At 38.4% G+C, this 23,674-nt stretch overlaps 2 protein-coding genes across 2 annotated transcripts; one reads left to right on the top strand and one right to left on the bottom strand.

Moving 5' to 3' along the window:
* The first annotated feature begins 708 nt into the window (after positions 1-708).
* LOC117783413 (maltase A1-like) lies at positions 709-2,794 on the top strand. The gene is made up of 4 exons (XM_034620814.1): positions 709-1,869; positions 1,929-2,383; positions 2,444-2,587; positions 2,646-2,794. Exons 1-4 carry the CDS (start codon positions 748-750, stop codon positions 2,710-2,712), a joined length of 1,788 nt encoding a protein of 595 aa, XP_034476705.1. The 5' UTR covers positions 709-747; the 3' UTR covers positions 2,713-2,794.
* A 1,115-nt stretch (positions 2,795-3,909) lies between these two features.
* Positions 3,910-23,263, bottom strand: LOC117782827 (metabotropic glutamate receptor 2). Its single transcript, XM_034619877.1, has 18 exons — positions 23,087-23,263; positions 22,228-22,906; positions 19,173-19,315; positions 17,033-17,203; positions 16,417-16,561; positions 11,751-11,893; positions 11,194-11,302; positions 10,947-11,118; positions 10,763-10,869; positions 9,877-10,026; positions 9,648-9,781; positions 8,735-8,925; positions 7,973-8,107; positions 7,740-7,902; positions 7,416-7,629; positions 6,779-6,930; positions 4,746-4,929; positions 3,910-4,678 (listed from the first exon to the last, which is right to left on the bottom strand). Exons 1-18 carry the CDS (start codon positions 23,261-23,263, stop codon positions 4,251-4,253), a joined length of 3,597 nt encoding a protein of 1,198 aa, XP_034475768.1. The 3' UTR covers positions 3,910-4,250.
* Between the last annotated feature and the right edge of the window lie 411 nt (positions 23,264-23,674).

Genomic DNA, 23,674 nt, shown 5'->3' with positions numbered 1-23,674 from the left:
GTACTTTTTTAAGTACGGGGTCTTAAAATCTGGTGTCGAAAGCCTTACCCTATTTTTCAATCAAGCCCATTAAATATTTTTTTTTCATCTAAATTTTGCACCTCCTACTTACACCTCCTTAACTCGCGAATCAGAGGATCTATGAAAAATTTGAATAAGCACTTAATTTAGTTAGGACTATACCTTTTGATTAATATATATCTAAATCTGATTAAACATTCGTAGATAATTTTTCATTCTTCCTGTATATATAAACCCTTCGTGATGCTTTCGTCACTAACGCGAACTGCCGTCCGCAGTGATATTGACGTGTTCTGGCAAGTCTGGCAAAGAGCCACCAGACAGAAGGCTAAAATTGACAGTTGTAAAGGTTGCATCTTAATCACTTATCCGATGGGTGGTCATCGCTTGGGCTTTTATACGTTCTGCTAGCTACGAGTTTAAGCCAACCAGCTCAACAGGGCTTAAATGATAAGCACACTTCAAGTAGCTGAGCAATTTGCCAAGCACTTGAGTTGTCAATATGAAACATCGAGTGTGTATTGGAAGAAGACAAGTTTACTTTAATTTTAATGCGAATGTGGAATACTTTTCACTTCTGATAGTACTCTACGTTAAATAATTGTTACCCAATTGCTCTTGTGATTAAATCGTTTCTCGTCACTTACTTACTTATCAAACCTTATCTATCTAATTGCCCTCTAAAAATCTATAAAAGACCAGCTGACGGTCTCACAGGCAATCAAAATGACATTGACTTTGCTTCGGAATAAAGCGTTTACCACGCTGCTGAGTGCTGTTTTACTGATTGACCTCGGCCAGGCTTGCCAGGATTCAACAACAACGGCAAGCACTTCTAAAGATTGGTGGCAAACAGCGCAGTTCTATCAGATATATCCCCGCTCCTTCAAGGACTCCGACGGCGATGGCATCGGTGACCTGAATGGCATCACCAGCAAACTGGAGTATCTCAAGGATTTGGGGGTGACTGCTGCTTGGTTATCACCAATTTTCACATCTCCCATGGTGGACTTTGGCTACGACATCTCCGACTTTTTCGACATACAGCCGGAATATGGAACCCTGGATGATTTTCGCAATCTCATAAAGAAAGCCAACGAGCTTGGCCTGAAGATCATTCTAGACTTTGTGCCCAATCATTCGAGTGATGAGAACGATTGGTTTAAGAAGTCTGTGAAGAAGGAAAAAGGATACGCTGATTACTATATATGGCACGATGGTAAGGTGAATGCCACGACTGGAAAACGGGAACCTCCGACGAATTGGCTGCAATACTTTCGAGGCAGCGCCTGGCAATGGAATGAGGAGCGTCAGCAGTATTATCTGCATCAGTTTGCGGTGCAACAGCCCGACTTGAATTACCGTAGTCCTGATGTTGTGGCTCAAATGAAGCGAGTGTTGCGTTACTGGCTTAATGAGGGCGTGGCGGGATTCAGATGCGATGCTCTGCCTCCTCTATTTGAGGTACTACCAGATGGCGAGGGTCAGTATCCCGATGAGGCGTTGAGTGGGGCCACACAGGATGCTGATGATCGCGATTATTTGACGACGAAATACATTGAAAATCAACCAGAGACCGTGGACATGGTTTACCAGTGGCGCACTGTGCTCGATGATCATCAGCGTATTCATGGAGGTAGCTCGAGTGTGCTGCTTATTGAGACCTACTCCCCCGCCTGGTTCACGATGCAGTTTTACGGCAATCGGTCCGTGAATGGGGCTCACTTGCCGTTCAACTTCAATTTCATTACAGTAATGGAGAAGAGCGGACTGAGTGCTAAAAATGTACAGGAGGCTATTGATCTATGGCTACTGAATATGCCAGCGGGACGCACACCCAATTGGGTGGTAAGTACGAAAGTCAGCCTTACAAAAACACTGATTAATCTACTCATTATTGGATTTAGCTGGGTAATCACGATAAACGCAGGGCTGCAAGTCGATATGGCCTGAATCACATTGATGCTATGAATATGCTGGTCATGATACTGCCAGGTGCCAGTGTAACCTACCAGGGCGAGGAACTGGGCATGACCGATGGTGAAATCAGCTGGGAGGACACTGTGGATCCCTGGGCTTGTAACTCAAACCCTAACATATTCGAGCAGTACACCAGAGATCCAGAGCGCACTCCCTTCCAATGGACCAGTGGTACCAATGCGGGTTTCACACAAGGCCCAACCACCTGGCTGCCTCTGGCTGCAGATTACAAGACTATCAATGTGGAAACCGAGTCTGCAGCGTATCACTCACATCTCACCATCTACAAGTCGCTAACAGCACTGCGAAGAAGCTCAAAGACGCTACAAAATGGAAATACTAGATACAAGGTGCTCATCGAGGATGTCTTTGTGGTCAAGCGGTGGGTCAATTGGAATTCCATTATTATAATTCAATTACTTACTCTTTATAATGTCTGAAGATCGCTTTCTGGTGCTGCCAGCATTATCTACGTCTCCAACTTTGGCTCATCAACTGTCACAGTAAATTTGACAGAATTTGACAAGACATTGCCAGCTTCCTTGGGACTGCTCATCCGTAGTTTGGACTCAAAGAAAACTGATGGGTAAGCAACAGTCTTTGACAGTATGTTTTCCCTGTTAATACCCTTTACCCTTTTAAAGCGTCAAATATGCCATTGGACAACTTGAACTGGAGTCTGGCGAGGCCTTGGTGTTCAGCACGGAATAATACGCATTATGATTTGGAATTCAATTGTATTTTTATTGATAGTTGTTTGTTCTCGTAAATATATCCACCTAACAACATTTAATATGATTCTTTTATATTAATATTTAAATCAGTATTTATTTTTAAATATATTTATAATGTAATTATAGAGACAATCAGTTATTTGAATATGGTTTGTATTTTCATATGCAAATTGTAACTTATTTACATTAATACACACACAGATTAGGAAATTACACATGGATTTCACTAACAATTAAACTCTTATAATTTGGCTAGACTTTAATGTATATATTAATATTATTAATAAACATTATTTACGTGCTGTTATGTTATCACCTAAAATTTCTTACAACATTTCTCATGCTCGTAGATAAGTTTCTCGTGCTTGTGGAAATGCAAAACTGCGGTACGTATACGTAATATTGTATAGAGTACAAAATAAGAGAACATCTAACTAAGTATTTTCGGTGTATATACAACTTATAATTATAATGCCTTCCTTTGACGTCAGTGGATTCACACCTTACAATTAAATCTACAATGTTGCTGGGCTCAAACAACAAAGTAAATTAAATTGTTAGAGACGCCGCCATTGCTGCTAAGTTGCATAAGGGTTGCAGGTGTTGCAAGTACACGTATTGTTGTTGAGCAACCCCTTTGTAACAGTGCGAGTACAAGTAGACTTAGATGTGTGTCTTAATGCTAAATGTTTTTCAACTTATGCTAACAATTAGTATAAGTTCGAGATTAGTTTTGGTTTCAGAAAACACACATTTTTGAAATTATATCACATTTTTTCTTGTTTTTTTTTTTGTTGGTTGCTTTTTGCTGCGATTGCCACCAAACCACGTGCTAGTTATGACTAGTTAAGCTTAATCGTTACATAAAACATTTAAATTATTTTACGCAATTCGCAATCTGAAATTATTCAATTAAATCTGGCTGACATTTAGTATTTTATTTGTGTTTTTTCGTTCATTCGTTGGGTTTTATTGTAAATTGTAAATTGTAAATTTACAATCAGTATCTGCCGACAAAATCGACAGATATTCGTATTAACTAACGGGAGGCAGGAAGCACAATTGAATAGCAAATTTTTCAATTAGCATCAATACGAAAATACAATTGTTAAGCAAATGTAAATTTTATTTGATTTAATTCTTGATTTATTGTTTAAAAGTTCAACCGCCAGCCACTAACCCGTCTCTAAGTCGCTTAGTTTTACTTGCTTCGCATTTACTTAAGTATTTATATACGTGTATTTCTATCTATAGATACCTTTACTGTTCCTGTCTGGTCACACTTTAAACAGGTATGGCGGAACGTTTCTTGCTGCTTCCGTTGCCGATCGTTGTGGCACTTCCGCTGCCGCTGCCGTTGCTTGCAACATCGCTGAAATTGCTATTGCTGGCAGCACCTTCAGTTGCAAGTGCTTGTGGTTGATCCTGTGGATCCATCTCAACTTGTTGTTGCTGTTGCTGTTGCTGACGTTGCTGCTCCCTCAGCAGCTGCTGTTGCAATTGCTGTGCGTTTAGCTATAAATTTGTCTGCAACACAGGAGCTCTCCTGCTGCCATTTGTTGTGACGTCCGATGATGTTGCTGTTGCATCCGTTACACTCATTGTAGCCAAGGTTGTTGTTGCAGCTGTTGTTGCTACCGTTGTTGGATTGCTGCTGGCAATATGATTACTTGCTGTTCCGCCTGCAACAGCAACACTCGACTGGCCATGCTGCTGTTGATTGATTTTGTTGTTATTGGACACCACTTGCTCATCCTGACTGACCTCTGTGGCATTGGGAGCATTGGGAGCATTGGGCGTGACGGTTGTTGTATTATTTGGCACAAATTGATCGGCATAGGGTATTTGATTGTAGGCATTGCTGTCCAAGGATGTGAGTATGCTCGACAATGCAATCGTCTGTGTGGCCATTTCGCATAGTTTTTTGGCCTTTATCGAGTGCTCTGCAAGAGATTAGCCAAAATCACATATTGGCCAGTCATTGCAGCCAAGAACAAGATATAAACCTACCTGTATCCGTGGGCGTGATATGTTTTTGCAAGTTCTCTTCCTGTGCGCACGTGGCAGCCGTTACAACCGCTGCAGCCATCATCGAGGACGGACCTGTGCCCGCCGTGCGATGCATGTTACCATAACGAGGAGGCATCATGCTCTGACGCACATTACGCTCCGGCCGTACGAGGATTATGTAGAGCTACAGAGTGGAAATAAAACGGAAAACGGAAAATGGAAAGGTTTTCTTTTCAACAGTTTCAGCTGAAATTTGGCCTACTCTCGTCTTGGCGTTTCATTAATCATACGCCCCATTGTACGCATATTACTTGAACTCAGTTGTACAATATAGTAGTTATGGTTTTGATGTTTCGCCCCCAATACTCTTGCATGACATTAGTAATTTCCCCTTTGTTTTTGTAGCAGCGCTAATTATCATCAAAGGACACTGACACCAAGACGACGCTCAACAACTCTGGGCCATTAAATTGTCAACGCTCTTTACGCGTCCACTCAGACTCGACGTAACGTAACGTAAACGTTAAGCTCATGCGTTACGTAACGGCCAGACCATTTCCGACTTGGCGTGACATTGTTTGGCTGCCATTTGCCGCCGTTTTTTATTGTTTTTCTTTTACAAACAAACAACGGAACACCGCTCAGGAAACAGGACAGTCGGACATCGACACGGACAAGAGAACGGACAAGGCGGCAGGCAAGGAAATACATAAAAGGCAGCACCAACTTGCTAAGAATGAATGCTCGGAAGTTGCTCACTAGTTGGCCCAACCCTCTTAGGCACAAGGGAGTTGTGGGCGTGGCAGGGGCAGTGGCAGTGGCAAAAGCAAAGGCAGAATCTAGTTTGCTTGCCATGGTTCAGTGATCCCTGTTGTTTTGTGCTCGGCTATTTGTTATTGTTCTGTTTTTTGCAGTTGATAAAACAGCAAATACTAAATTGCATTTTTATGGCTTGAGGTGTTTATGGCAGCCAGCTTGGCAGGTGTGTATATGTGTGTGTGTGTGTATGTATCTGGAGCAAAGTGTGCATTATGTGACATCTGATAGCAATGTGTGACCCTCGAGCCATTCTCAGAACGAAGGAAAGTTACGTTACACCGCCGTTTAGTATTTATTGCATATTTTACATTTCATACCAACTGGAGGGAATTTTCAGCATGGAAAACAAACTATTTCAATAAACGTTCTCATTTAAAGTAAGATAAAGGAAAGTTTTCTTACTTAGTAAATTCTTTTATTAATTATTTTTGTGAACAGTCTTTCTTCTTCTGCATTGATAGGTCTATTAATAATTATTGCTATAATTTTTTAATTATTAAAAAAGAACTGGTGAAGAATAACAGCTTATCAGCATACTTATTAGTATGCTTAAAGTTTTAGTTTCTGCATATATTCAGCAAGCTGTAAATTCTTAAACTGTCTAGCTAAGCTGTTGGGAAACTTTAATGCACACAGTGTAGTTGCAGAGAGTCCACAATGATAAAGAGTGGGGATAATAGCGAAGACATACTGCGTTCATAAATTACTGGAGATATTAAGCTTGACTTGCAGTTTGCCGCAGCAGCTTAATCACCAATAATGAACGTTATTAAAAATGTTTTCTCGCATGCCATGAGCTCCTCCCAATGGGAGGTAGAAATTGCAGCAGTCTTCAGATGTTTAATAGTTCTTAATTGCTGCTTTGATTGGAGACTTGAAAATGCAACAAAGTGCGAAAAGAAACATTGTACTACGAACTATGAGTTTAACTTTGGCTGTGGGTGAGCGACTTGGAAATACCCTGTATTAAATATCTTCTTTAGAACATTTTATGAAAATTGCCTTCATTTTTCTTATACTTCAGACGATCAAAACTTTCTCAAAGTAACAGATAACTTCGTCTGTTTTGCAGCGTAAATGAAATTAGATGATAGCATGAGACAATCACTTTCTTAATAATTACAAATGAAAGCAATTAACAGCAACTGACAATTCGCGAACTCATTGCCAGACATTCGAAGAAATAAAATAAATTGTTAATGTAGATATCTTACCTTTGGTGAGAACAGACACGCAATCGTCACACTGGCCGACAGGCTTATAGTCACCGACATGCTCGTAATTCGCAATGGCACGTGATTGGCTGTTCCGAAGTATAATGGGACAAAGGCCAGCCAAATAACACAGGTCGTGTACATGGTAAAGCCTGGAATAATTACATTAATATGAAAAATAGGACAACTATATTAATCCTCTGAATTTCTTAAGGATTTTAAGTTTTTAATAAACGGATTCAATTTTTAATTAACGGAAGTATTAAGTAATATTATTGTTGCCAATAAACATCTTTTAAGATAATTTTTTAGAATAACATAACTTTAAAATGTCACAATTATATTTTAATTGGAAAAGCCTTAAATTTGAATTAAATTGTATTAAATTCATATTTAGATTTAATAAAAAGACATAAAATAGAACTTAAATTATATTGTATATGGGAATTCAGGAATTCACATTTCAGAAACTGTCACATTTCGTAATTTAGTTATATAAAAAAAGTCATTTGAATCTTCCGAAAAAGAATATCTTTTATTTCGGTACTTGATTCACCATTTCATAAGCTTAGCTAATGTTAAAGTGCCAGTTTATGGGTAGCATGCAATTTAATATGTATGCTGGGAGTGAGCTTACCGATATGCTTGGATTCATTAAAAGCTTCTGGTATCTTACGGGTGAGCACCGCATAAACGGTGCATACCACAATCAGGACAATGGGATAAAAGAACGCAATCATATAGGAGGCATCTATGTACGAGTCGCACACAAGCAAATTATCCTCGCGTGTCGGATAATGATGCATCGCATGTGAGGGAGCAATCACCATCCAAACTCCGTTAATGAGTATCTGCAACGAGAGACAGAGGTACAGAGATATCGAGATACAAAGGGAGTGAAGATGTCCGCATCATAGTTGAATCAAAGGCCATGAACTGCGTCTCCTATGTCATTGCTCACCTGTACAAAGACAAGACACGTGCAAATCACTAACTGCGATTTTGGACTAATGAATGAGGGTCGTTTGGCCGACTGCTTTCCCGCCTTGAAGATGCGAGCAATGCGATTCGTTTTGGTCAACAATGCTGCGTAGACGACCGTAAAACAGAAGCCCACTCCAAAACTGCAAAGCGTCAAATAGGTAAATACTACAGAATAGCTTAAAGTAAATAGACCAAGACGAACACACTTACCGCTGAATGGCACAAACAATGTTTGTTGGCTTAAGCACAAGGGCAAAGGTCACGCCATAGCACATGAAAATTCCAGCCAACAGAATGTAACTCAACTCTCGACCAGTGGCACGCACTATGGGCGTCTCATGGTGCCTGTGATGGGGATTGAGACAGAAAGAGACAGATAGATAAATAATTAATATGTTTTATTGTTAAAGATTAAGTATACTTTTTAAGTACGCGTAGCTTTCAATTAATCTGTTCCCTCAACTCGATGACGATTTATGTAGAAATAAATGTATTTAAACTACTTTAAAAAATGAAATAAAATGTCCTCTTTGCATTTAGTTTAGTTTATTGCAGTTGTAAAATATATTTTACGAATCATCCCAGAATTATAGTATGGTATCTCAAATATTAATAAAACTTTAAAATCAATTCATTTAAAATTAAATAAATTTATGAATTGAATTCATGAAATTCAATAGACTTTAAGCTTCGTTAAATATTTGGAGATATATTAAGACATTTGAAAGCATTGGTTACTCGACTTTTGGAGCAACGACCACAGATTTTGGTTGGTTGGAGATATATAGAACAAGCCTGATAGTCTATAATTGAATCGCACTGCTGCCCCAATTAAATAAACTTCTCCCACAACGACCCTGCAACTTGTGCAAAGACAGAAAACTTTATAATTGCCACACACACGCCCAAAACTTTAAATCTTACAGAGAGAGAGAGAGTGAGTGACAGAGAGAGAGAGTAACACTTGTTTACCTGACAAACACGCCCACAACAAAGAGCGTTATCAATATGCCTGTTGCACTGAACGCCATGGCTCCAATTGCCCAAGCGGATTCGGGTCTGAGGTACACCTCTGGTATGGGGCGACAGTATTCCTTGTGTGCATCGGGAAGGGTGCCCAGCTGGCAGACGAGGCAATGTGTCTCATCATCCGGATGGCGAATCTGCAAATGAACAAATATTGAATGACATGCAGTTGGTAATCAATGACGAAGAGAATCTGCTTAAACATGAAAAGGAACTACAAAGTAAGTCAGAAGTAGATTAAGTGTTTCATTTAATGCTAAAGGTTATTACAGAACTTCACACTTTAATTATGACAAAGCATAAATAAATAACAGACGCTGTGTTTCCAAAAAGTATTTGAGATAATTATTTTCAATTGATCATAAATTGAAATATTATTGGTCGAATTTTCATTCAAGTAAAACGAATTTGAGTGCTGTTAATAGTGTTCGCTTTAAATGAATGATGCAGCTCGTTTTTCAATTTAATTTTCTCATTTGACGCTGTTCTTTTTCAGTCCTTTCTACAAGTGCACCCATTTTTCGCATTGCTTTTTTATGGCCCTGGACATTGAGCATTGAACCTTTTCATTCTCTTGCTCTCACAATAATTCACAACATTACATTTCAATCACGACAAAAGCCTTGCAAATAAATTACAAAACTTGAGCTACTTTCTTAACTTGGCAATTTCCCTCTAGACTCCTAGACCCCTAGACCCCTAGCCCCCAATCCCCCTATCCTCCTATCCAGCCTGCATTTACTCGTAATCTAAAATCAGGCGACCAGCTGAATGCATTGCATTCGAGTTGATATCCTCGTTGTGCTCATTCGTAATAGTGAAATGAATGATAGTTGTAGGGGACTGTAGTTTCACTTACTTGATAAGTTGTACAATTGAAGCAGTGCCAACAGCAGCTCCCCTCCGCAAGGTAGCTCTTCGCCTGTCCCCGCTGGCAGGGCAAACTGCAAACGGATTCCGGTGGCTTCGGATGTAACAGCTTGAACTTTACCTCTGGAATGTCGATAACGTAAATGTATCAGCTCTACTTGTTGCACACTTTACGTGTCTAGTGTCTAACGTGTCTAACGTGTTTGTCGAGTACTTACCGGACATGTTTAAACGAAGCTCTCCCTCGTAGTACTCGCCCACCTTGACCCAGCGGTACTGGCCCGCCACGGACTGCTTGAAATGGATGATATTGTAGCGAGCGGGTCCATCGCCATTTACGTCGAAGCGAAAATCATCGCCGCTGAGGCCTGCACAATAAATATCGTACATGGGGTTAAAATGCGTTCACGGCCCGACGCCCAGGAACTTGGCCCAAGTCCTAAGGCTGTTTCTACTACTTCTGCTTATCAGAAAATTGACAATTTGCGCGTTTTGCGCCAGACTGCCAGTTGGCCTAACTTGCCTTGGCTCGAGCTTTCTTCTATAATTTATTGAATTTCAAATCGAGTTCAATGACGATGACAAGCAAGTCAATTTTCCACTCGAAAGCTTTGAGTATGACTAAGACCACGACTACGACTAAGAATGTGTCGATAGTAGCTCGGTACTTCTCGGTTATAACCACATGAATTATATACGCAATTCTTGCGACATCGTACTCAAACATAAATTGGAAAGCTAAACAGTAAGCTCGGGTCCGGTCAACTTATTCTATTAAACTTCTCTTAAGTCTCAAGTGTTATATTAATACTCAAATCTTCACAGTCTGTTCCATTTTAAACGTTTTATCTGAAATCCTCTTACGTGGATTTTGTTAAGCATTTAGATTTCGGTTATAGTTAATATAGGATTTTCTTTAATATTTTATTTCGAATTATGAGTAATTATAATGATTCGTTAATCAGTTTACAAACTATATTGTTGTGTAATGAGGTACATTTTATCGATTACTAGATCGATGCTGTTTGCTGTCAACACTGTCAAATTGAATTTCCCAATGTCCACACTTTGTTTATTGTGTAAACTCGTTGTTATTCAACTTACCCTTAAATTCAACTTTACGTAAATATTTGAGCAAATCAGCTCCCTTGGTTGGCTTCATGGCGTCACAGAGCGAAGGTCGACCGCCACACAAATCCCGATGCATGTCCCTGCAATGATTGGACCAATTGAAGAGAAATGTTTGCTGCGGGAATCATTGAGTGCATGTTGTTTGTAATTAGTTTACCTTAAGGCATACGCAAATGCCATTACCGCATCGCTAACGAACTGCAGCTGATCCTCAAAGTCCGTATTTTGTCGGGATAAGCGTTCCTTTGTGGTACAGCTGCGGGTGTAGTTGTTATAGGGTGTGCTGGTGCTGCCCGGATAGCGGCATTGAAAGTGGTCCTCCCAGAATTCTGTAATTGCAGGTTACATACACGTAATTAACAGAAGTGACCCGGCTTTCGAAAGACATTGACATTTGCGCGTACCTACAAACCACGGATTGCGTTGGTTATTCTCCACGGTGAGGTTAAGAAAATATTCCTCGAAGCCGTGAACAGGATTAGCTTGTGGTTGCACGGACAGTGTGCCCTCCACCTAGAAAATAGAGAAAGAATAACATGCGCGCACGTTGCGTATGCGTAATTAATTTATGTTCAGTCGCTGTGGCCACTAAAGTGCTGGGTGAGCACAGGGTGCCCCTTAACTGATTGGTGGTGGATAATGGTTGATGGGCTAAATAAATTTACCACTGCCACGCCCTTGCCAAGCACACACAATTTATTTCAATTAAACCATAATTCATCATGGGCAACATTTTGTCTGCTCCGTTCGTCGCAACTCGGCTTGTTTCCGCTCTTTTGTCTGCTGCACATCATTTATAAATTTGTAGTTGGTGTCATGTCACCAGACGCCCCTGTCACTCATCTATGGGCGTGGCACATCAACAGCAGTCGACATGCGATTCATTAATCACACTTTCCCGCACATTTAAACATATAATTTGGACCAGCACAGCCGCCACACAGTAATCTCTGTTACTTGCCTCCGGTTCATAGTCATCCGAAACGAGATTCCGTGCACTCCAGCCATCGGAGCCAATCCACGAGAAGGCGCCTGTTGCATTTAACCGCCTCACAGCACGCATCACTTGCCGCACTTCCTGATCCGATCCGAAAATGATGGCACCTGTTCCATTTCCATTTCCATATCCATTTTCAATATTAATTATTGCCCCAAAAGAGAACGAGAAGAGGAGAATACAAATAAAAAAACTGCATTTAATTGAATTAAACATTCAGCAAGCCAAGCATTGCATCTGTGTGAGCGACTTTCAATTATATGTTGCACAAATTTATTTAATTTCAGGATGACTTTTTCTCTGTAATTAAATTTTAAGTCCCTGTCGATGTTGGTGTCTTTTTCCGTTGCAATGTGATCTTATTTGTATAACTTTTCAACGCTTCAAGGTAGTCATGTAATCTGATTAAGGCCTCAATAAACATTGACATAATTTTAAAGTATTGGCATATTTTAAATAACTATGAAAAAGAGAAGACCGTTTGCTTGAATAAAACACCAATAAGTATGCTTAGTAATGATGTATAATAAACTTTATAATTATTTGTTCTCTATAGTATTTTGATTCTGCGTTATTTTATCCATACTTCCGCTTTGACACTTAAAAAGAAAAAAGTCTTTTAGAATACTCGATATTTGTAAATCCATTCTTTTTGTTGTTGTTGCAGGGAATGTCCTCCGTTTAATTGTAGACAAATTAAAATCGCTTAAGCTGAACTTTTGATACGCTGCTCTGAATGAATTAATTTTACTTGATTTATACACTTCTCGACACGCCCAACAGTTGGCAATGCCAAAGTGTGAAAAATGAGTTTTCAAGCCCGAAACACGCCCCATCTACAGCTTCAATGGTTTATTGCTAAAACTTTTTGACATTTAACATGAGAAACCATCAAAAAGAAAACCAAAATAAATTCATTTTTCAAAATCAAATTTAAGTAAAGGCAAACGCAAACTGCGTCACTCATACGCCCTGTGGTACACAATTATAATTCAAATATCATTTAATTTCCTTAAATGCCTCGCATAAATCAAATAATATAAAGGGGTATGAATACATTAATGTATTAAAATAAAATTAATAAATAAAAAGTTATTATTCTGATCGGCAGTCCAGTTGTTTTTTTGTCTCTGAATTCACTTCGAAAGTGACTTTAAGGTAGTTAGTAAGAGTACAGGGTATCTCTTGGTCAAACACACATATTTTGGTATTTAGAATTTTCTATGTAGACGAATTGATTTGCAAATATTAATCAAATGCCAGTTACAGACTGCCTGAAAATATATTAAAAATAATTACCGTCTCGGCTTTTTATGCATGTCATTAATCAGCGTCGACTGTCAATGAAAAGCACATGGCGCCGCAATTGCTCAAGCCATTCGGGCCAATGACATTGAATCGTGTGTGGCGTCTATTGATTTGCATAAAAGCGCCATCAGGAGTCGTTAAAATCATACACTGAGTATCGAAAGTCGCTGCTAATCTTTTGCAAAAGGGTTCATCTACGCAATCATTATTTATTGTGATTTGTGATTTGACGCTTTTTACCTACAATTTAGAGGGAGGGAACTCCCTTGATTTTTAGCTCATTTCGTCAGATGATTAATCAAAATGACAAAGTATTTTTGCCCTAATTTTTGCATACATGTGAGTGTGATGTCATTATCTGAAAAATTATTCTCCAAACAGTAACTGTTTCTGTGACTGTAACTGTGACTGTGACTTCTAGCTGCCAACGAGGGTAAGCTTTGGATTCTAATGCGCTCCCCCTGTGCGAATGTGTGTGCGTGTTTATGTGAGTGTTTTTTTTTTTTTTTTGGGTTTGTAACATGTTTTTGCTCTTTACCGTATTTCGACAAGTTCACTTGAATTTATCGTTGCGATTTCGCTTAGCTAAATTTAGTAAAAAAATCTATGTATATATAACGATTTATTTTCAGCATTCCAAGACATGTGATATATTTGTAAACTTTTAGTTCACATTTTACACAGATTTGTACTTTCCTCTGTGATAAAATCGATCTCAAAAAATTATTAAGAAAATTTCTGTAAGCTTGGAAAAAATCGTAATCACAGAAACAAAGATGTATATAAAATAGTTACACTGTTTAATTGGCAACACTAAATATAGAATGTTTGGGCTAAGAAAATAACATTCCCGTTAAAAACGTTAGTACTGAATTTAGTGAGTGAAACATGCAAGCACAGTTTTTTCAAGTGATCCCAAATTTCCTTGCCGAGAATTTTCCCACGAAATATGCTGCTCTTGATTAATTTTTGCTAACGTGGCTAACGATGGGAAGCAAATGAAAATAGGAAAATGCAGGAACACAAAGTTTCTCAGTCAATCACGAAGATTGAAGTTTGCAATTGCCCGGCAGTCAAAGGTAAACCAGAGCATTGCTTTCATAGAAGTTAACTTTAAGTATATCTAGGCACAACCACATTAAGCCACTAGCTAAGTTATACGAGTACACTTGGGTACATGGGCATGTCTGTAGAAGTTGTTCACTATCGAGAACACTCAGCTGGCCAGTCATATAGAACAAAAGCGAGTGCTTGAGTGTAAGTCCAATGGAAAACATTGAAGCATTAAGGCGTCCTCAAGTTTTGCTTTGTGCAGCTGTTTCGGCTGCGCCTGATTAAGTTTCGCTTAACTTTCAGCTGGACACAAAAGCAAATCGATAAGTTTGCCATGGGACAAGCTGGCGCAGGGCAAGAGGAAGACAAAGCATCCAGAGAGCCCGAAAGTGAGGCAAAATTATGACACGAAACAAAAGCGTCAATGAGACGATAAAGGATGGAGAAAGAGAGCTTGGATGAAGATGTGGATGTGGATGCGGATGAGGACAAGTATGAGGATGGAGCAAGGCGAAACTGTCTTTGCTGATAAGATGTGACAAGTGCAGTCGGCACAGGACCCTGAGAAAACGGTGAGAATGAAGAGTGTCAGCACCAGTTTTTCTGTCCATAACAATGAAAATTATAACAATGAAAGTAACATCAGCAAGTGAGTAACCCCCTGTACTCTGTGTCCCTGTTTGTGTGTCCTGACTGACCATCGAGAGTCAGGCGTCAATAAAACTGACAGTTTTGCCTGTCTCTGGCCTGGTCTGGTGTGGTCTGGTCCATCATTAGCAGCACTGGGGCCAAAGTATATGGAAACAACTGAAAAGAAACTGAGATGTAGATGGAGATGGAGATGAAGACCGAGAATATCTCACTTATTGTTTGTATTTTGTTAAGTTGTGGCCAACACTTTGCTGGCAGAAGAACAACAGCTTGACCAAGGACCTCACCAATTATCTTTAGGTTAGGTTGACTTTCACTTTCGCCACTTTTCTCTTCCCACTCTGCCTCTCTCTGTGCTAATTTAATTAAGTATCGAATGAGACTCGATTGTGTTGTATTTATTTTACTGTATTTCACTCGCAATATTTGATTTCATCGACGTCTTTTGTTGCTATTATTTGCACTTGATATTGTTTATATTTTTATTGGGTTGTTGATTTAAATTTCGTACTTAATTGACGTTCTCATTATTGTTTTTGTTGAAATTAACATCAAGAATAAAGAAAAGGCCTTTAAGTATTATTAGAGCATGTTTAATATTCAATTCAACAAATAACAAATACAATTAAATAAACATTTATCCAGTTATACTAATTGCTCTAATTGTATTTGTCAAGCATATAAAAATAACTGAAGCAGACACAAGATTCACTTCAATGCACAAATCATTGTTAATTAGATAATTGTTTTCGTTCGTGACATGTTATTCACAATATAGAATATATCCAAGCTTTGACTATTTGAAGAACTTATTTGAAGTTTTGATTTACATTTTACATATGTAAAAAATTTGCATAATTTGGCCCTAAGTATTCTATCTACTATACTAGTGATGTGTTTATCAATGCAATTATTGATATTTCTTGTATTGATGGTATTATCGTTTTTTGATTGCTTTAAAATTAAATAAAAGCACTTACCAAAAATAAATAGGCTTGTTAATATTTGTGTTGAAGATAGTTTTGTTAATAAACATTATCACACTAAAAAAAGCTCAAATAAAATTATTACAACTCAGTACTTTCCTGTTGGTAAGTTTCAGATTTAATTAAGATCATTTACAGTGTTTTTTTCGTTCAGATGATAAGACCACGATAAGCCAAATTCCCTCAACACGTTTTCCCAGTTAATGACTTTTTTTTGGGCTTTATGTTGTTTGCTTTTTTTATAGTATAGTTTTTATAAAGAAGAACTCCAGTTCAGCAATTTTCAACGCCCTTTAGTTGTTTATTTTGTCATTTGCAAAGTCGCCTGACATAACATTTTTATTTTCTGCGCGGGAAAGTTGCGTTGGCAAATGAAAACGGTGTCAAACTGGTAAAAGACAAAAAGTGCAAAGGGGGGAAAAACAGCAGAATAAACTGTCGGCAGTGATGTTTTAAAAATTCGCATTTAATTTAAGCAGATTTCGAGATACGCCTCTAGTGCAACGAGGAAGTTGCAACTTTTGGACAATTTCCGTTGGCATTTAAATTCGAAAAAGAACAACTTATTTTTTAATTACTTCAAGCTGTTATTGTTGCAGCTGGTGCACTTGGTGGCACTTGGTGGCACTTACCTCGAGCAAGCGGTTTCGTCAGCAGCTTCTGCACAATATTATCGTATGCAATATCCTCAGCCACTCCTGAATCCTTGACGAGCTTCTCCTTATTGGCAATACAAATGTTATGGCGTCCCAGCAACACCTCCAATTCCTCAAATGCCTGCAACGACACGTACACAATGAAAACAAAAATTGCTATACTATAACAACTTTGGCGAAGTGAAAGCTCTCGGCAGTCTTGGCTCACATTCCACTTAAAAGTGGCAACCACCCTGTAACACTACAAAAACAGAGAGAGCTCTCCACAAGGCACAAAAAATGAAATTGAGGCTCTCCAAATGAAACTGTCGACAAAAATGCAACTACAAGAACCCGGAATAAAAATGGTTTGTTTCACGCCTTGCTTCAATTTTATACGACAAAAATATAATATTATTTCAATTGCTTTTCTGTTTTCTCAGATTCTTTAAGCACAAATACTATTTTTGAAGATGCTTCAATATTAAAAAAAATCTAACTAAAGATAAAATTATATTTTATTGTATTTTCCATTCTTAAACTCAATTTGTTGAAATTTAGTTGAGGTTGTGTAAAGAGATATTATATAAATAGTTGTATTCAAAGCACTTACCTTGATTCCATAGTTGCTCTCCTCGTAGATAATCGAAACGTAGGTCCAACCCATGGTCTTAACAATCTCAACCATGGCCTTCACCTGGTAGTGGTCGGAGGGGATGGTGCGTGAGAAATACTCAAAGCGTTGCTTGTTGCTCAACTCGGGGCTGGTGGAGAAGTAGGAGACCTGCAAAATACATGCACAAGCATGCAACATTTTAAAGGAATGTATTTTGTTACAAAATTCACAAAATTGCATACTACGAGTGAAAAAATAAATAAAAATGTAACTGAGATTCTACAGTTTTCTGCGACGCTGGCAAGGCATTTAACTTAGCTAAATTGGACATAAAAATATGAAGTTACCAATTTGGTTGCACACACAGAAATATTTATATTTTTAAATTCAGCGTTAAATATTGTATGCATGTGTGCACACATTTTATGTTTGGATTTCTTCTTTTTGTCTTTTCTAGTTGTGTATAGAAGCTTATCTTTTCTAAAGCATTTCCAACAGCATTCTGAAAATATAATTCTGCTTTCCGCTCAACAGCTGTCATCTCAGATATAGTTATTCGCTTCATTTTGCAAAGCTGGAAAGGCAACGAACCGCAGAAGCCATCGAATTCACAGACACTGCAGACAAGTCAAAATCAAAACCCGACACTATTTTCCCCTCTTTCCATTTCCCGGCTGAGCGTCTGTTTGTCGACACTGCTTTGAAAGTTTTCTGGGTGCGAAAACTGAAGCCACTAAAATCCAATTTCACGCACAAATTAACGCCGTGGCATTTGCCAAGTCTTCGGCAACACTACGGTGTACAAAGGTTATGGGGCGTGGCAATTAAACCAATTGCAATTGCAGTCGAAATTCAAAAGCGCAGGCATCCTTGGTGTGGACATGTCCTGTGGCACTTGGATGCGATGCTTTGCCAGTTACAAGTGTTTAGCCAACTACTTGATTTCTAATTAAGTGTCATTATCATCAGGGCGCACTCTGCTCCTGCCTCCTGCTTTCTTTGCCTCTTGTTTTGGTTGAAGCTGTCAACAATTTTCCAGCCAAGTGTTTGTGCAGTCTTAGAGACAGATAATGAAATTCTCAGAATGCTGTGCAAGCAGTCTCCGCTTTGTGAAAAGTTGTTCAAGCATTTAAATGAGGTGTGCAAATAGAGACTCTTCTGTGTTAGCGTGTGTTTTTGTATGGCTGGAAAATCAAAGCTGACTTTTCGTGGAAACAAGTAGATCTTATAAGCAACTCTAAAAAGTACTTATATCTACTTTTCAAATATAGATACTCTCAAGTTCTTTTAATTACAAGATCATTTTGATTGTTTAGTATCCACATTAAAGTCAACTCCTTAATTTTGGCTTAAAAACACATTAGAGACGCCAATAAAAAAGCAGTCAAATGTTAAGGCTACCTTTTCAAATGGCCACCTTCAAATTTTCTTTGTATTTTCCGCCAGTTTCGGGATTTTCTTTATTCTGTGGCCAGTGTAAATGTGGTTGCTTTGTTTTTCTTGGTTACAAACCATCAAATGTTCAACTGAAATTGCAATCAAATGCTCACTTTTGATTTATTACCATTTGAGAGCTGTTCTTTTTCGAGTTGCAGTGCATGAATGACAAATGTGTGTGTGTGTGTATTTATGTGCGTGTGCATTTTACGGCACTTTTGCCTTCTGAGATACTGCGTTTTTCCCACATTCTGTCGTATATTGACTTTTGGCAGTTACTCACGTAGCGGCTTCTCAATCTCCCCCAGTAACGTGACTTTTGGGCAACCATACGACGCCGTCGAGAATGTCGCAAAAATGAAACGGAAGTTAAACTGGTAGTGGTTGTGGAAACTTCCGAGAGCCCTTGACAATGTTTGTTGGTTTTTTCTTTGTGTGCAGCTGTTGCACTCTGCTTGATTTGTTGCCTCTTAAGGGCCAACTAATTTAATGCCACATTCTGTTCCTAAAACTAATTTCCCGTTGAGCGTCATGCGACAAATTTTGTGTGCTTTTTAATTACAACTGCAAAAAGTTTGCACTGCCAAATTTCAAGTATTTTTCTGGGCTCAGCTGCAAAAAGTTGCTCGAAATGAGAGCAACATAAACTGTCGAAACAGTATGCAATGGGAAAAGTTACGTATACGCTGTGGAGTCCTACCTGTGGTATGCGAAACAATCTCAGCAAATTGGCCACCTGTATAGATGTCACCGAGGAGGCAGCGCCAACCACACCAGAAATAACCTTGCGCACTTGTGTTTTGTTGCAGTGGTATTCAGCATCGTCAATGTTGCTAATTGAACCTGAAAGACAGAAATTTAAGGTCGTATTAATTGAGAATAATTAACAGATAGCTGTGGATGAGCAAAAGTTCTGCAGATAAATATATTGTTAATAAATAAACATAGATTATGATTAACAAATCTATAGACTGTAAAATATATTTTGTAAATGTGAATTTTTAAGGAAAGATACAATTCAGTTAATACTATATTATTAATTAAGTAAATAATTTGGTCTTTTTTGTAAGCTTATCAGTTTGTGATTTGCCATATCGTAAATTAAACTATTAATCACTTTGAATTCCCAGTTTAGTTAACCTAAGGAAATGAACAGTCACCAGCTTGAAGTTGAGTAAACTCTTTGCGGCTAGTAAAATGAGAAAAACAAAACAAACAGCTATGCAAAACTTGTCCACGGTAGTTTGTCATCTTATATATATAGTACATATATATTTTTTTTATATATTTTTGTAGGAATGTTCATTTGCATATTTGTGTTGAAGTTTGCAAATTTTGTTTTCCACTCTTTTTTAATTATAAAACTTTTTAATGCTTGCTGTTTGTTGCGGCCAAATGCAATAATTAATTAAGTGAGGTCATGAAAGGTGCCCAGCACGAGCGAGCTGTAAACATTCCACCTTAACACTTTTTCTTTGATAATTATAGTTACTCTTTATTCAATTTTATTTTTGTTGAATAAAAAATCTGATATTTTCTGCATATTTTGCTTTAAATTAGGTACAGTTTTTCTGCTGGTTGCTTCTTTGCTAAACCATTCGTGAGTTTTCATTTTTTGCCGGGGTATTTTATATGCATTTGAATATAAATTATAAGCTTTGTTGTTGTTGTTTATATAACATCGTATGGAAAGATTTGATAATTGATTCTTGGTACAATCTCAATAATAATTTTACCAGAGTAAATTCAATATCCGTAGAGAAAAGTCTCTGGGTTTATCTGAATCTGTTTTTGTGATTCAATTAAAGTAAACTATTGTCTAGTTAATTCACACAAACTAGACGCAAACACCCAGACTGCTGTGAGCTTAAATACATTGGCTATAATATTGTTATACGTATGCCACGCCCTACGCATAGCACTGAGACCTCCCACATTTTGGCAGCTGCACTTAAATACAAATTAATTAACTCTATCGGGGCTGTTGGCAACGTCGGGCTACTCAATTGTTGCCTCCACAATGATGATAATGACGGTGATGATGACTTGGGTATTGGTTTCAGGCTGTTGGCCCGAATAAATAGACAGAGCAGAGCCAACTGGCTCATAGTTTGCGGCATGCCTAATCCTGTCAATATAACTCAGTGACTTGGAAAATTATATTTTTCATACGTCAGATGTGAGAAACATAGTCCGCTACCCGTTCCGTTGCTGCGCGTCGCTCAAATAAATCCTTGCCGAGCACATAAATAATGAAATTATGGAGATTAGAAAATGTTCAGGCCTATCACAAGGACAAGGGCGACGACCAAATCGTTTGTCCTTTTCGCTCTGGCTCAATTGATTATAGATCGTTGCGGCTGTCTCATTGCCGTTGCTCCTGTGCCTCTTTATTGTTAGATAAATGTAATAAGCGCCATGTTTATGTGCCCTGGCAAAGTGCCACACGCGTTGCTAACTTATGTGGCCATGTGGCAACGTTTTCACATCCCCCATACCTCTTCCCTACTTCCGGTCGCGTTGATCTCCAGCGGCGCACTTAATTTTTGTTGTCTTCGACTCGTGGGACTTTAATAACACTCAATTTACCGACGCCTTTGTTTAATATTCTTCCTTTTTTTCTGTCGCATTTCAAATTCAATAAATGCCGTTTTGTCTTTGGGGAATTATGCATATTAGTATTGGAGCATGAGTTAAGTCAGAAATCGAATAATTTATTTATTAATTTCGTTTATTAACAAAGTGTGAGGTACTTGAGTTAATCGTAGCACATCCACCTTACCTTTCTTCTAATTCAACCAATAAAAAAAATTAATATAATCACAAAAACAGAATATTAAGTTTACTTTCGTTGTTAGTCTGTGAACGATTATTTAGGTTTGTGGTTTTATTTGTTTTAGTAAAATAATCTGTAATGAAATCACATGTAATTTAAACAGATTTATTTGTTTAATTTAAACGAGTTAAAGATTGAGGAAAATAACTATATAGAAAATGTAAAGAAATGTATCTTTTAATTTCAAACAGACAGAACTTTCTCTGACCACATTCATAGCTAACTTTCCATTCAATCAATTAGTTTCATCAACTTTAGATAGTTAACTTCTTTGTTTTGTTATTCTCAATCTTTGTGTATGTAATGATTCCCTTTAAGAACTTATTCTATCTGGTTGGACTAATACGTTAAAATTAATTGTAAATGTATGTACTTATTAATAATTATAAATAATTTTGTATACTCAAACAGATAACTGTTTGCATTTCTCTTTTTATTAAATATGTAACAGGTTTTGTTTTAAGTATATTGCCATATTTATTATACATATATCTCATTATATGTTGATTAAATTTTCAAATTGATTACACAAACAATTGTTACACAAATTGATAAGCCGATTTAGAGTTGCGTTGATAAAAGATTTAATATTTTGTTATTATAGTGAACAGGAAGTCGTACAATTTGTGCATGTTTGTGGCAATTTGTTTCCGATTTAATCGTATTGTAGTTAATTTAATTTAACTTAACCTGTTATTCAATAAAACGCAACTACCTTACTGAATCCCAAATACATTTGTCTACATTTAATATGTAAATGTCTACATTTAATATGTAAATGTCAATTGCAAATAAAGAATGCTGCAACTGCAGAGGATTTCCGCGTAATCTTGCTGCAAGTTAAACAACTTACCAGAAGTGACGACACAATGCACCCACATACTATATACGAGAATGTACTTGTCTGCAACAGACTTACCTTTAATAAAATCCACGGCCATTTCCAGGCCATAAGAGTCCTTGTCGCAGTCGTCGAGAATGTGGGCACCGAGTGTGATGTTGGGCAGCAAATTCATCTCATTGATGCGATCGATGGTGTAGAGCATGGCCTCCAGGGCCTGAATGCCGCCCTGTGGCATGATGGGGCCACAGGTTATGCTGTCCTCCCGCGAATGCACCATCATCAGGCCGCCCAGAATCACACCGCCCTCGACAATGGCCTCCCGCTTGACAGGCCAATGACGTTGGGCAAGCGTTGCGTACAGACGATCCTGTAGATAGTCCACCGAGTCCGGCAGCGAACGCAGATACTTGCCACCTACCTCAGAGGTCATAGGTAGCATCACATTATGCAAGTGGTTGTTGTTGTGGGGAGTTACATGACGTCCTCGATGTCGTCCCGATCTTGGCGAGGCGCCTGGGACTAAATCGAGGTTGGCATAGCTTTGATAATTGTCCAAATCGAAATGATTGTTGCTATAGTCGAAGCTTTCCACATGTTGCTGATACTTGTGCTGCTCGAGTAGCTCCTCATCGTTCACATAATCAGGCGAGGGGGTGGGCGATGAAGTGGGCGTGACTGTGGACCAGTGCAGCCAATGCGAGTGTTTACCCAGCTGCTGCAGTCGCTGCTCCATTTCCAACGCCTTGTAATGACTCTGTTTTTGAACTCGAGCACGGTGATGATGCAAATGTTGATGCTGTCGATTGTGATGCTGATGATGACGATGTCTTGCGGCTATCGAGTGGTCATACTCTTCAACTGGCAACTGCAGCAGCTGCTCCTTCTCCTTTTCCTTCTCCTTCGTCGCCTTTGCCTTCGCCACCACATTTTCCACCTCCGGCTGTAACTGCTGCTGTTGGTCGATGTCATTGGTCCACTTCTCGCGAATATCACCAATTACCGCATTCTCCACACTGGCAGCTAGCGTTTTGCCAAAGACCACAGACACAACAACGACGAGTAGAGGAACACAAATATGCACAGACAACTGAGTAGAACATGCTAATTTCATTGTTGCATCAACTTTTAGTTGAAATGTTTGTTATTCGTTGGTTGAAGTTTCTTTTTGTTTTTGGTAGTTTATTTGATATTTTTGGATATGCAATGTTTTTGCTTAATTTGTTCCTTTTTCAAATTAAACTCACAATTGGCTTGTTTATAATTTGCACACATATTTACTAAAATACGTCGAATTGTTTGAATAATGTTTACGAATATATTTGCGCTCTTTGAATCTCTCTGAATTTGTATTAAAATTGTTACAATTCTGCGGTGCTGTCAACCGCTTGAACCGAACTCTAATATAATACCAGTATTATTGAAGCCCAAGTCCCTAGCCGGGCTTATAAATGTCAAACACATAAAGTCCCTGAACAGTAAGAGCATGGAAAATAGCTAGCGGCAAGTTTAGCCATAAAAATTA

Source organism: Drosophila innubila, assembly GCF_004354385.1.
Source record: "Drosophila innubila isolate TH190305 chromosome 2R unlocalized genomic scaffold, UK_Dinn_1.0 1_C_2R, whole genome shotgun sequence".
Classification (NCBI taxonomy): Eukaryota; Metazoa; Arthropoda; class Insecta; order Diptera; family Drosophilidae; genus Drosophila; species Drosophila innubila.
The sequence above is the reverse complement of the archived record's forward strand: the minus strand, read 5'-3'. Positions and strand labels throughout refer to the sequence as shown.